The sequence below is a fragment of the Myxocyprinus asiaticus genome, chromosome 31 (genome assembly GCF_019703515.2).
Source record: "Myxocyprinus asiaticus isolate MX2 ecotype Aquarium Trade chromosome 31, UBuf_Myxa_2, whole genome shotgun sequence".
In the NCBI taxonomy this organism is placed as follows: domain Eukaryota; kingdom Metazoa; phylum Chordata; class Actinopteri; order Cypriniformes; family Catostomidae; genus Myxocyprinus; species Myxocyprinus asiaticus.
The window spans coordinates 15,833,566-15,846,917 of NC_059374.1; the positions used below are offsets into that span (position 1 = coordinate 15,833,566).

At 36.5% G+C, this 13,352-nt stretch overlaps 2 protein-coding genes across 3 annotated transcripts in view; both read right to left on the minus strand.

Annotated features, from left to right (window-relative positions):
• The window catches only part of LOC127422041 (sodium channel subunit beta-2-like), a 53,066-nt gene extending 50,173 nt beyond the window's left edge, over window positions 1-2,893 (minus strand). The window contains exon 1 of the mRNA XM_051665376.1: window positions 1,962-2,893. Coding sequence (XP_051521336.1) covers window positions 1,962-2,043 — 82 coding nt within the window. The 5' untranslated portion in view covers window positions 2,044-2,893. The remainder of the gene's footprint in view (window positions 1-1,961) is intronic.
• Window positions 2,894-5,854: 2,961 nt separating this feature from the next.
• LOC127422040 (uncharacterized) lies at window positions 5,855-13,033 on the minus strand. 2 transcript variants are annotated; one of them, XM_051665374.1, is made up of 7 exons: window positions 12,809-13,031; window positions 12,588-12,727; window positions 11,806-12,019; window positions 11,338-11,497; window positions 11,184-11,244; window positions 6,596-6,679; window positions 5,855-6,372 (listed from the first exon to the last, which is right to left on the minus strand). In XM_051665374.1, the coding sequence occupies exons 1-7, from the start codon at window positions 12,843-12,845 to the stop codon at window positions 6,268-6,270; spliced, it is 801 nt and encodes a 266-aa protein (XP_051521334.1). In that variant the 5' UTR covers window positions 12,846-13,031; the 3' UTR covers window positions 5,855-6,267. The 2 variants fall into 2 exon arrangements, with proteins under 2 accessions (XP_051521334.1, XP_051521335.1); XM_051665375.1 differs by lacking the exons at window positions 5,855-6,372; window positions 6,596-6,679 and adding an exon at window positions 6,686-8,513 and having other exon boundaries at window positions 12,809-13,033.
• Between the last annotated feature and the right edge of the window lie 319 nt (window positions 13,034-13,352).

The window sequence follows — 13,352 nt, forward strand, 5'->3', positions numbered from 1 at the left end:
AATGCTGGAGCTCTGTCAGAGTGACCATCGGGTTCTTGGTCACCTCCTTGACTAAGGGCCTTCTCCCCTGATCGCTCAGTTTGGCCAGGAGGCCAGCTCTAGGAAGAGTCCTGGTGGTTCCAAACTTCTTCCATTTACGGATGATGGAGGCCACTGTGCTCATTGGGACCTTCAATGCTGCAGAAATTTTTCTGTACCCTTCCCCAGATCTGTGCCTCCATACAATCCTGTCTCGGAGGTCTACGGACAATTCCTTGGACTTCATGGCTTGGTTTGTGCTCTGACATGCACTGTTAATTGTGGGACCTTATATAGACAGGTGTGTGCCTTTCCAAATCATGTCCAATCAACTGAATTTACCACAGGTGGACTCCAATCAAGTTGCAGAAACATCTCAAGGATGATCAGAGGAAACAGGATGCAACTGAGCTCAATTTTGAGTGTCATGGCAAAGGCTGTGAATACTTATGTACATGTGATTTTTTTTATTTTATTTTTAATAAATTTGCAAAGATTTCAAACAAACTTCTTTCACGTTGTCATTATGGGGTATTGTTTGTAGAATTTTGAGGAAAATAATGAATTTAATCAATTTTGGAATAAGGCTGTAACATAACAAAATGTGGAAAAAGTGAAGCGCTGTGAATACTTTCCGGATGCACTGTACATCCATTTGTGAATGCAACAGTGTGAAGACATTTTCCTGTAATTGACTGTTACTGTAAGTATTAAGATTTATATACTGTAGAAAAAGCTAACTCCAAAGAATTATGTATTTGTAAATGTATATTTTGAATAAATAAAACAATGAGTATCTGAATGTGCTGTGTTTAATAAAGAGTACATATATAGGGTGATTTGTTCATTTTTAAGTATTTGGGATTTTAAAAACAAAAGAAGAAAATATGTTGATTGTATAACATTGTTTCACCCAACTGAAATCAATATCGTTTCAACGTAAGGTAAGCAAACCAATTAGATCGATTTTATGTTTGTTTTCAGTGGCGTGAATGACGTAGATTCAACGTGACTCCGATGAGCGAAAAGAGGCGAAATCAACATCAGAGATATCGATTCTACGTTGATTCAATATTGGTTTGCTATCTGTGTAATTTGGGCTGCCTAAAAAAAACTAAAACTAAAAAAAAAACTAAAAACTACTGCAATTCTGTTTGGTTCCGCTGGTGAAATTACACACTTCACTTTAAAATATATTACCCCAAACTGTACCAATTTAAACTCAGTTCATTTATTTAGTCAGTTATCACCTTTATTCTGTAGCTTTGAAAGAAAATCTGTTGAGTAAATGATGCTACTCATAATACTCAAAAAGATACTGCTCGCCATCTACTGGTCAGAAAGGTTCACTGAACAAATCAGTCAGCGAATCTACACAAATATATTTATTTATTTGTGAATTGATCCAGAAGATTTGCGCTGGGGTGAATCAAAATCACCACTACTTGTCCCAAACTGCGTTCCACACTGCCGCTGATGTGAATGCGGGATGGCGCTCAGTGGCAACACGATCAGTGCAGTGATGATGCTGATGTCCGATTACAATAACAAGACATTAAATATGAAATTCAATGCAACTTACAAAGGACCTGTAATAATTAATTATGTCTGTTCACGCCATCACCATCAAACGCTATGATGTAATAACGTAGATCAGCCTTTTTTAGCCTGCTTTTATATTATGCGCAGCTTTAACAGTTTAGGCAGAACAACCTGACGAGATTGCGAACACATTTGTTCGGCTGGCAGTGTGAAATGACATAAAATGCTTACAAACCTTAAAACTTAACACCTTTTCAGCTATTATGATGCGAACACACACTGTCGCGCTCTAAATCCCCCCACCCCCAAAACACACCGCGAAAATAGTTGATCATTTTAATGATGGGCTTATTTGTTTTTTGTTTTTGTTTTTTTCCATAGCGGAAGCTATTTTTACTTACCCAGAAACATCACCAATGCTACACAGGATAACTTGAAAGCTGCCGTCCAATGCATTTCCCCAGATTGCAATAAAATGCCCATTTAGTCGGTGACACTAAAAGTATCGAAAAATAGCCTAATAATACATTAATTCCGTCTGGGATGTATTATACAAAAAGCACGGAATATGTTTTTATTTTGTGCTGCTATGGCTGACAGTGTCTGTAAAAGGAAAACAGGTTGATATTATGTTTGTGGTTCGTGGATGTCTCTCATTCAGCTGTGTTCAAATTAACCATGTTGCAAAGTTATGATATTAATAGCAATAGCAACCCCTTAAATGTGATATGACATTGCTAAAAAGAAAACATCGAAATGAATCTACATTGCATTTCCTACTTAAGTCGGGATAGACAGAATTGTGTCCCAAAAAAATCCGTGTGGCCGTTGCACATAAACCAATCAAGAAAAACAACCGCTTACAGTAGGACCACCTCTCCCATCTCCTCTCTAATGTACATCAAAGTGCACTGGTGAGAGATGACCTGCAAGGACAAAAACACGCACAGAGAATGGTCATGTTTATGGACAAGTGTTTACAATTGTATGATGTTGATGATTCTCAAGCTGCATAATTTTGATGCCTACAGTTTGGAATAGCCTGTGAATTGGGAGCACACCTATGATGCCTAAAATGTTGCCTGGGAAAGCAGCTCACTGGGAAAGAGTGGGCATTAATACTTGAGTCTGTTATGCTGACTGAGACAGAACCACTTTTCCACTTTTAACACAGCAGGCAGATTTCTTTTGCTACCTCTTCAGACAAAGATACAGTTGGTCTGTTAGAATAAGTAGCAATTTCATGCTGATGAGATGTCATTGAGAAGATAAAGAGGTAAAATCGAGTGGCTGAAGCTCAGCCTGCTAAGTGCAATAACATTGCATAGCATTGACCACTGTTGACACCTGACAGATGAGGGAAAGGCACATTAGGACAAAAAGAAAGCAAAATAATTATAATGATACTGCACCATCAAATGCAAATTTAGTGGATGCATAAGATATATATATATATATATATATATATATATATATATATATATATATATATATATATATTTACATGAAAATTTTTGGTTAAACTTTATATCAATGTACAATGGAAAGTGTTTATTTTTAGTGTGACTGTTGTGAAGTTTTTCAGAATTTTTAATTTGAAATAAAAATACTTTTACTTGTTTACTGTGAATGGTCCTGCACTGTAACAATTTTTTTAAAAGTACAAATATTCCATTTAATCTCTCAGTTAATATGGTCATAAAAGCTGCATGCATAAATAATTATAAAATAATTATGCATTATTTTGTAATGCAATTATTGCAACTATGCAATGATTAAATTTTTTTAAATGGAGTGTCACACTGAACTGCAGGATATGTCAAATTGCTAAAAGCATTTAATGTCAACTACCCATATATTCTGAGAGTCAGGATCATTTACAAATACACTGTAACATTGTAATGTGTATATAGTTTTTATTCAGATCCCCATTAGCTTCCTTAAAGTGGTCACTAGTCTTCCTGGGGTCCCCACAACAATACACAATAAAAAATAACTATGTATATATATATATATTACATAAATAAGACTATGTAGTAAAATCACCAAAAATAATTTTTCCACATTATGGCCATAGTAAACATTATATTAGGCTGCACAAAAAAAAAAAAAAAAAAAAACATGGAATAGAATTAAATAATTTCACAAACAAAGCATTAAAAAACAAATAACAACAATGACCAGAAAAAAAATCTGAAAAGCACATACTATGCATTTGTAAGCATATGTTTTTTTTTTTTTTAACTTATGTACTTTTACTTTGCCTTATATTGATGGGAAGCATATTCCAGGTGGCTAACTGTCAATATTAAACAATTTTTTTTTTTTTCATTGAGGTTGTTTGTTGACGTGGTAAAAGAAGTTGAGCCATGCCACTTTTTAGTTAGATGTATAAAACTTAGCTCACAAGTTTTATACATCTAACTAAAACCCACATATTCAAACTTTTCAAAAAAGAAACACGGTGTGTGATAACTGATGGCTATATGAAAGTATACCATGATTCTTAGATATAATTAAGAATCAAAATAATATAAAAATCTGATGCAAATCTTGTACATTATCCTATATATTACACAGTTACTTACCAATTAAATGAAGGAATGGCCTTAAATAATAAAAAAATAAAAAAATAAATAAATATAAAAAAAAAACTGTGAGAAGAACAAGACCACGTGTGATATGAGTGACATGAAACTACTGGAAATTGCTTGCCTGGAACAACAGTCAATTCGTTTAGATGTAATTATATATATATATACAGGTGCATCTCAATAAATTAGAATGTCGTGGAAAAGTTCATTTATTTCAGTAATTCAACTCAAATTGTGAAACTCGTGTATTAAATAAATTCAGTGCACACAGACTGAAGTAGTTTAAGTCTTTGGTTCTTTTAATTGTGATGATTTTGGCTCACATTTAACAAAAACCCACCAATTCACTATCTCAAAAAATTAGAATACATCATAAGACCAATAAAAAAAACATTTTTAGTGAATTGTTGGCCTTCTGGAAAGTATGTTAATTTACTGTATATGTACTCAATACTTGGTAGTGGCTCCTTTTGCTTTAATTACTGCCTCAATTCGGCGTGGCATGGAGGTGATCAGTTTGTGGCACTGCTGAGGTGGTATGGAAGCCCAGGTTTCTTTGACAGTGGCCTTCAGCTCATCTGCATTTTTTGGTCTCTCGTTTCTCATTTTCCTCTGGGTTCAGGTCTGGTGAGTTTGCTGGCCAGTCAAGCACACCAACACCATGGTCATTTAACCAACTTTTGGTGCTTTTGGCAGTGAGGACAGGTGCCAAATCCTACTGGAAAATGAAATCAGCATCTTTAAAAAGCTAGTCAGCAGAAGGAAGCATGAAGTGCTCCAAGATTTCTTGGTAAATGGGTGCAGTGACTTTGGTTTTCAAAAAACATAATGGACCAACACCAGCAGAAGACATTGCACCCCAAATCATCACAGACTGTGGAAACTTAACACTGGACTTCAAGCAGCTTGGGCTATGAGCTTCTCCACCCTTCCTCCAGACTCTAGGACCTTGGTTTCCAAATGAAATACAAAACTTGCTCTCATCTGAAAAGAGGACTTTGGACCACTGGGCAGCAGTCCAGTTCTTCTTCTCCTTAGCCCAGGTAAGACGCCTCTGACGTTGTCTGTGGTTCAGGAGTGGCTTAACAAGAGGAATATACGACAACTGTAGCCAAATTCCTTGACATGTCTGTGTGTGGTGGCTCTTGATGCCTTGACCCCAGCCTCAGTCCATTCCTTGTGAAGTTCACCCAAATTCTTGAATCAATTTTGCTTGACAATCCTCATAAGGCTGCGGTTCTCTCGGTTGGTTGTGCATCTTTTTCTTCCACACTTTTTCCTTCCACTCAACTTTCTGTTAACATGCTTGGATACAGCACTCTGTAAACAGCCAGCTTCTTTGGCAATGAATGTTTGTGGCTTACCCTCCTTGTGAAGGGTGTCAATGACTGTCTTCTGGACAACTGTCAGATCAGCAGTCTTCCCCATGATTGTGTAGCCTAGTGAACCAAACTGAGAGACCATTTTGAAGGCTCAGGAAACCTTTGCAGGTGTTTTGAGTTGATTAGCTGATTGGCATGTCACCATATTCTAATTTTTTGAGATAGTGAATTGGTGGGTTTTTGTTAAATGTGAGCCAAAATCATCACAATTAAAAGAACCAAAGACTTAAACTACTTCAGTCTGTGTGCATTGAATTTATTTAATACACGAGTTTCACAATTTGAGTTGAATTACTGAAATAAATGAACTTTTCCACGACATTCTAATTTATTGAGATGCACCTGTATATATATAAAATAAAAAAATAAAAAATAAATAACAGTATGGCAATCATAATCAAATATTCCAAACAGCTGTGTAACAAATAGCATTATGTATTTTGTTTGATGACTGCCTACACAACATTGATCGGAATATAAAACTGAAGCCGCTCATTTCATTTTGACTTTTTGAATTTATCAGGTACATACAGTTCAAAGTTTAACAGCCCCCAAAGTACTGATTAAATAACAGCACAAAAGGAACTAATGCCTCAAGCACTTCTTCTATGTCATAATAAAACATTGCTTTCATTCTCATCATTATAAATAATGAATGATTCGGTGTGTGTTTCTTATGTTATTAGTCTTACACCAAGCAATCATGAGCTATACGGGTAGCAAATGTGAGTTCAATGACCCGATACAGGTTCCTCATCCTCCCCCTGCCAATCAGAAGGAAGTCGTCTGTTCAGTCCAACTTTGACAGGAGCATTTGGCATGAAGGGGAAACCACGCTGTTTTCAACAATTGACAATACACACAGACACACAAACAAAAGCCATTTTACTGTAAATCTTGTGCACAAATTCATTCTGTACTAAATGGTTGTAATCCAGCTTACACATGCAGCGGTGTTTGCATATATGCACCACTTCCCTCTAATACTGCAAAGAGAAATGATGTGCATTCACATATTTGATATCATCCAGTTCATATATTGCTGATACTCATGCTTACCATGGTAACATAGATGCTGTCTGCATTTGGAGTGGTCGGAGGAGTGCACTTGTCTCCCAGAATAGCCATAGACCTGAATCTGACCTGAGTTATGACAAACAAACAAGCTTAAAAGACAATTTTCAAACCCTACTGTACACAACCAGCTACAGCAGTGATTTTTTTTTTGTCTTATATACTATACATCCACAGGTCCATAAGGCTCAAGTAAGAATCAAGTAGCTCTTCATTGACAGAAAATGTGTTCCACAGAACAAAGAAAGTCATACAGGTTTGGAATGACATAAGGTTTGGAGACAGAATTTTCATTTTTTGGGTGAACTATAACTTTAAGTTGTCTATGGAATACACATACACCTGGTTGGGAATAACTGACATTCACAACAAATCTAAACATGCCAAAATCAAACCTCTATGCCAGGGGTGGGGAACTCATTTGGGGTAGGGGGCCACAATGGCCAGAATAATCTGCCTGATCTCACATAAAATTCGGCAAGTGTGTGCCGATTTTTCTTTAGCCGAAATCGGTATACGCTGACCGAATTTGAAAACACTGCCTCCAGAGGCTAAAGCGGTAATTGTTTCAGAGCACATAAACAAGAGTGACATCCATTTATATCCAGGAGAGGTCACCAGAAGCCAGTTGTAAAAATAATTATTTCCAGCTGAATAGGGTGTAAAACAGTGAAGAGAAATGTTTATTTTATTTAATCTACCCTCCAACCAAAACCCAAATCTATCCATAACAATTAGTAGAGACAAAATGCAATGTTAGTTTACACAAATGTGATTGCTTCCTCGTTTGAATGGGGATTGAACTGTGGTCTTCCATACAACTGACGCAATGTGCTAACAGTCATGCCACGAGGGAAATTAATTGTTGTTGAGCCGTTCCAGATATGTCCGATGGCAGATGGGGCATGTCAGTGAGTCAGCATACTGTTGCCGATCCTAGGGTACCGGATCTTTCGGAAACAGCGTGCCGACTTCCCGTGTGATTATGTTGGAATATCACATTAGGCGAGCCATTAGCCTACATCTGACCACTTGTCAGAAATTGATAAATGTATTCATGTTTATTCAAAGTATTAGGCCTACCAGGGATTGCTATTAGCAACTTGTAACTTTATTGCAATTGTATGTTACTCAAACTAATTACAAGACAGAACAGTCTGAAGAAAAGCCAAATGGAATTTTAAGGTAGATTTACATACAACAACCATAACAACTATAATACTTCCTATTTTAAGAAACAGGCACTCAATCTGGGGAAGCTAGGTGAAGTTTATGCCTTCTGCTTAAAATGGCCTGATACCTGATACGTTTTTGGCTTTAACCAACTTATGCTGTCTCATAGAATGAACGTTACTATAACTAATTTTTTGCAAACTGATTTTTACGTGCCGAATTCTACTGTAATGATGAGTCAACAGAGTTGAGATCCATGTGCAGTTTTAATAACAATAAACGTAGTAATACAGATAGGCAGGGGTCAATCACCAGCAACAGTAATATCCAAGCTAGTCCAGAGAGGTAGTCAGTAAATAGGCAAGAGGTCAGGGCAGGCAGCAGACAATCACAGGTAAAATCCAGGTAAACAAGGCAGTAATAGTAGGCAGGCAGCAACGGGTCAAAACTGGGTACACAGTCCAGGATCACACACAGGAAATACAATAAACTCAGAGAACGCTCAGAAATGTCAGCCAGGCAAAACAAGACTTTGCAATGATAGAGAGTGAGACTTAAATAGCAGAGTAGATGAGGAACAAGAGAGCAGGTAATCAGTGCCAGGTACGGGGATTATGGGAAATGGAGTTCAAAGAGTAAAAGTCAATATTCAGGTGATGGAGCCCTCAGGTGGTGAGTGGGAGGAACTACAGAGGTGGGATTCGTGACATCTATGTTCCGTTGCAGTTTCCTGGTGAAATGAGGTGCAACAACAACTGTGATTTTATTAACTTTCACACAAATCATAACTACAAAGGCTTATTATGAATTTATAAACACTTATTTTTCGCACTATTACTCACACACTCCTATGTTATCATACTGAAACACTTTTACTCTAGCGCATCATTTGAAAAATGACACGTTTTAACGCTTGTATTACAGATTCACTAACAATTATACATTTAAAGGAATATTCAGGATTCAATACAAGTTCAGCTCAATGGACAGCATTTTTGGCATAATGCTGATTACCACAAAAAAAAAAAAAAAAAAAAAAAAAATTTGACTCTTCCCTTTTTCTTAAAAAAAAAAAAAGCAAGAATCGAAGTTACAGTGAGGTGAATGGGGCCAATTTTTGGAGGGTTTAAAGGCAGAAATCTGATGCTTATAATTTTATAAATGCACATACGTTCATAAAATCTTCTGTTAAAACTTGTGTATTATATGTGCTGTAAAGTCATTTAAATAATAATTTTTACAGTCATTTTAGGGTTTTAGGATTTGTTGACATTACATCGTCATGGTAACAAAGTTGTAAAATTGGCTATAACTTTAAGGTTAGTAAGCAATTTTATCACACGAAAATCATGTTAACACGCATATTGATTATGTCTTGTGGCTATACTTTTGAAATAGTGAGTATTTTAACATTTACGGATTGGCCCCATTCACTTCCATTGTGAGTGTCTCACTGTAACCCAGATTTTTGGGCAAGTCAATAATTTTTTGTGAAAATCAATATTAGGACAAAAATGCTTTTGATTGAGCTTAACTTGTATTGAACCCAGAATATTCCCTTAATCCAATGTGATTAGCTTCCACGGTAGCTCACCTCATGGAGCAGGGGTTCTCAATGAGGCCAGTACCCCCCCCCCCCCCCCAAATTAGTAGAGAGGGGGGTGTTAGGTTACAAATGGGGGTGTTTATCAGTCATAATAATCAAATCTATCGTCAAGTTCCTCTTTGCATTAAAATGTTTATCTAGACTTGGAGTACATCAGTTGGTCCTCAGTTATACGGGTTGGTACGCATTTGTACCGTGGTTAATCTGATTTTGTAGTCTAGCGACGCATATGAAGTATCTGGTTTAGCAGCGTCTAATACACAGGTGGAGGCACAGTCTCAGCTAATGCACCTGTATGGCTCTGTAGATCGATACGTCTCAATGGACAGAGCAGCGCGAGTGCAAATCTCTAAAAGCTCGAGCTTTTAAACTTGCAGCTTTGCGAGAATCAGTGAAAACCAAGGCGCGAGAAGTGGAAACCATTTAAATTCGGCACAGAATTCTACATCACCACTCTTGAATTTACTATAGTAACACTGACTGTACTTTAGGGAGAAATAGATTGATAATAAATATCATATCACTACTTCAGCTCTATTAAATTTGTCATAGGCTACACTAGGGGAGTGATGGAATATAATACATTTTTGTATTATACATATTTATATTTTGTATTTATTGTTTTTACACGTGTTTAGAGTAGGTCTACTGTTTATAATTACAAAAATGCCATAGTTTGTTTTATAAGGGAATGAAGTAGGGGGACGTTCATCAAACAAATGTTGAGAAACACTGTCATAGACTATTGGACTTTGGACCCGGAAGACTACGGCTCGAGACTAGTCAAGCAAGCAAGCTAAGATGAGGGTGTCATAGAAGCGATGCCAGAAGACGTGGTTGCTTCTGAAAATGTCCTTTGCATATCTCATTTTGTTTTTGGACACTATCGGTTAGGTTTAGGCATTGGTTAAGGGTAAGGATGTCGGTTTTATTCACCTTTCATTTATCTTTTAGGGCACTACCTCGTTTGCTTACAACATTATTTCATTCGCTTTTCACTGTTAGAATGTGTGTAAGCCAATATTGGCAAATTTGTCTTTTAACACAGAATTGCACTGTAAGTCAATCAGTTCCATTGGTTGATCGACTGATGCATCATAGGGCATACTAGAGAGTGGCAAGGTAAATAGTTATTAATAATGTTGCCATTGTTTCTGGTGACTTTCAGAGAGGGGAAATGTGCAAGATTGTCCTCTGAAAGCTGCATCTCCCACAGGATGAGTTTCCGCTGAAATGCACGAATGCCATCATAGTACAATGTTAAAAGTTAATCTCAAGTTTATCTTGCAGTATGGTGTTTAGAATGTTCAAATGGTCAGTGCTGTTTACCATAAAGGCAAGATCCAGAATCCATTCCAGGTCATCAAATTCAGTCAGCGCTTTCCATTTATGTTTTAATGAACAATCCAATTTCCTTTCGCAATTTGTGAAAACACTTGAGGACTGCCCCTCGGCTTAACTCTTGCACGTCCTGCAACTTTATATATATATATATATATATATATATATATATATATATATATATATATATATATATATATATATGGCACGTTTTCTTTGAAAAATATATTTTCCCTCATTGCACAAAGATGACTTTTAACCATGACTAGCTACAGTAGGCACCTATGCCTTTAAATTGTAATGTCATAGCCTAATGATGCCGACAAGAGAACTTCTAGTGAATAAATGAGTAATTGCATCTGTGTGAGGGTTATTCTGCAACTGCAATAGATTTCAGTTACTTCACCTGCAAGTCGTATGCGGAAGGAAGAAGTTACAAAGATGGTGTGTTACCTTGTATTCGTTGCCCATGTCATCAGTGTCAGTTCTGGTTTGAACCTCTTTCATATTTTGCCTATTAAAAAATAAAGCACAGGATCAAGCCAAGCAGAAATATCTCCTACAAGCTGCTATCTACAACTTCTTTTGTGTATTGAAAACATCTTACGCTGAAACGTCCTCTTTCTGTGGAGATCTGCAAGCTTTCCTCCCTAAAAACACAGGACCAACTAACAGCACAAGCCCAGCTACAGACACCAGAGGCACCCACCAGAGAAAATGTACCTCCACACGGTTCACAGCTGGATTATTAATTGTTTTCTGTGATGCTAAAGAATATATAGAAAATATAATATAAAAAGCGCTGAACTTTGATCTCTTGTACATTGTTCCGGCCCCGTTTCGTGGCCGGATCACCGGGGAAAGTTCTGGTTCTCCCTATGGCCAGTCCACCCCTGTGACATTATTGTAACATTATTTGTTATATATATAACAAATAATGTACATACTGTATATAACTTGCATTCTTTCATTGTATTACCTTGGCTCATGCAGTAGAGTGTGAGTGAAATCACACTAGGTTCTGTTGTATGAATATGAAAAAATAAATAAAAAATACAGTCTAAAAGTCTATTACCTGAATGGATTAAAAGGTGTGTACGATTCTTGTAGAAAATGCCATCGAGACGCAGTCTGCACAAGTAAGTTCCATTGTTTTCATAGGTCACGGAATGGAGGAGTATATCAAAGCTCCCCAATTTTACATTTCCCCGAAAAAGTACATCAGGATGTATTGATACAGTTTGATTTCTGATGTAGTAGATGATTATTGTTTGCTTAGATGAGATATCCTGTATTCAAAAGTACAAAAAGTGCTTAAGTGACATACTAAAGTTTTAAAGTGTCATAGGTATATCATCATAATATTAAATTATTGTTTCACCCAAAAACGAAAAGTTAATAATTAGTCTTCCTCATGTTGTTCCAATCCTGTATGCTGTTATTTTTGTCAGTGAAACACAAAAGGAATGTTTATTCAGCTCTTTTTCTTGCAAGGCTAGACCATAGTTCCAAAATGAACAAAACACACCATAAAAGCACCATAAATGTAGTCCATACAGTACGTGTTTGCTGTATTCCAAATTTTTGGTCTGTTCCATATGGCTTCAGAAGATAAAAATGCTTCTTTTAGGGGGAAAATAACATATACATTTTGAAATCATGAGGGTGAGTAAATAATGACAGAATTTTCATTTTTAAATCTATGCCTATAAGGATTATTACTGTTACTTTGTTTATTTCATTTTGAGTACATAAACACTGTTCATGATTCATGACTCATTTTTAATGAGGCAAACAATATTCATGTTTGTATAAATGAGTAAAGCATATTTGTGCTGGTCTGTAGTGCAGAAATACCTGGAATTCCCACTCCACACTAAGAGAGTTGGTGTCCAGAGGCTTAGGACATTTGGAGAAATTACACATCAAATAGACGCCTGTCCCAACTGCAACCTTCTGGTCTGGACTCATCATTACACAACCATGGCTTCCATATACTGTCCAATGAAAAAGTGCATATTACTTGGCATGGCAGTTATGTTTCATGTTTCATATGCTTGGAATGAATGGATGCTTACCTGTGAAGATGAGTAGTGCTGTGACCAGGTACCACATTACTTGGCATGTAAAGATATTGCTAAGTTTTATTTATTTATATTTAATTTGACAGAATATATAAATATGTGTTAAAAGAAACACAATTGCAAGATCACAAAGAATTTGGATGGTGTAACTCAAAAGCTCTTTGCCCCCATTACCATCTTGGAAGCATTATGCTCTGTAACTCTTTGATAGTTGATTATCGGTGCCTGAAACACAGCCACCACATCCTCTGTGGCCTCAGCACGTGATCTCAGAGTCAGAAGTGTTTCCTATTGTAGCATTTTCTCACGAAAACACCAGGAGTTAAAATTATAACATACTTCTTTTGCACAAAGATTAGCTTATCAGCAGTGCAAATGCAATCCAAGGAAATTATGTTGTGTCTTTGATAAATTCTACTGCATTGTTCAACTTTAACTAAAGTCTTGCAAATTTCTGGTTATTACTTCTGAAGATTAAATCATACAAAAATAAAAAAAATAATTGGTGTCAGTTAGGCTATGTTCAGACTGCAGGCAA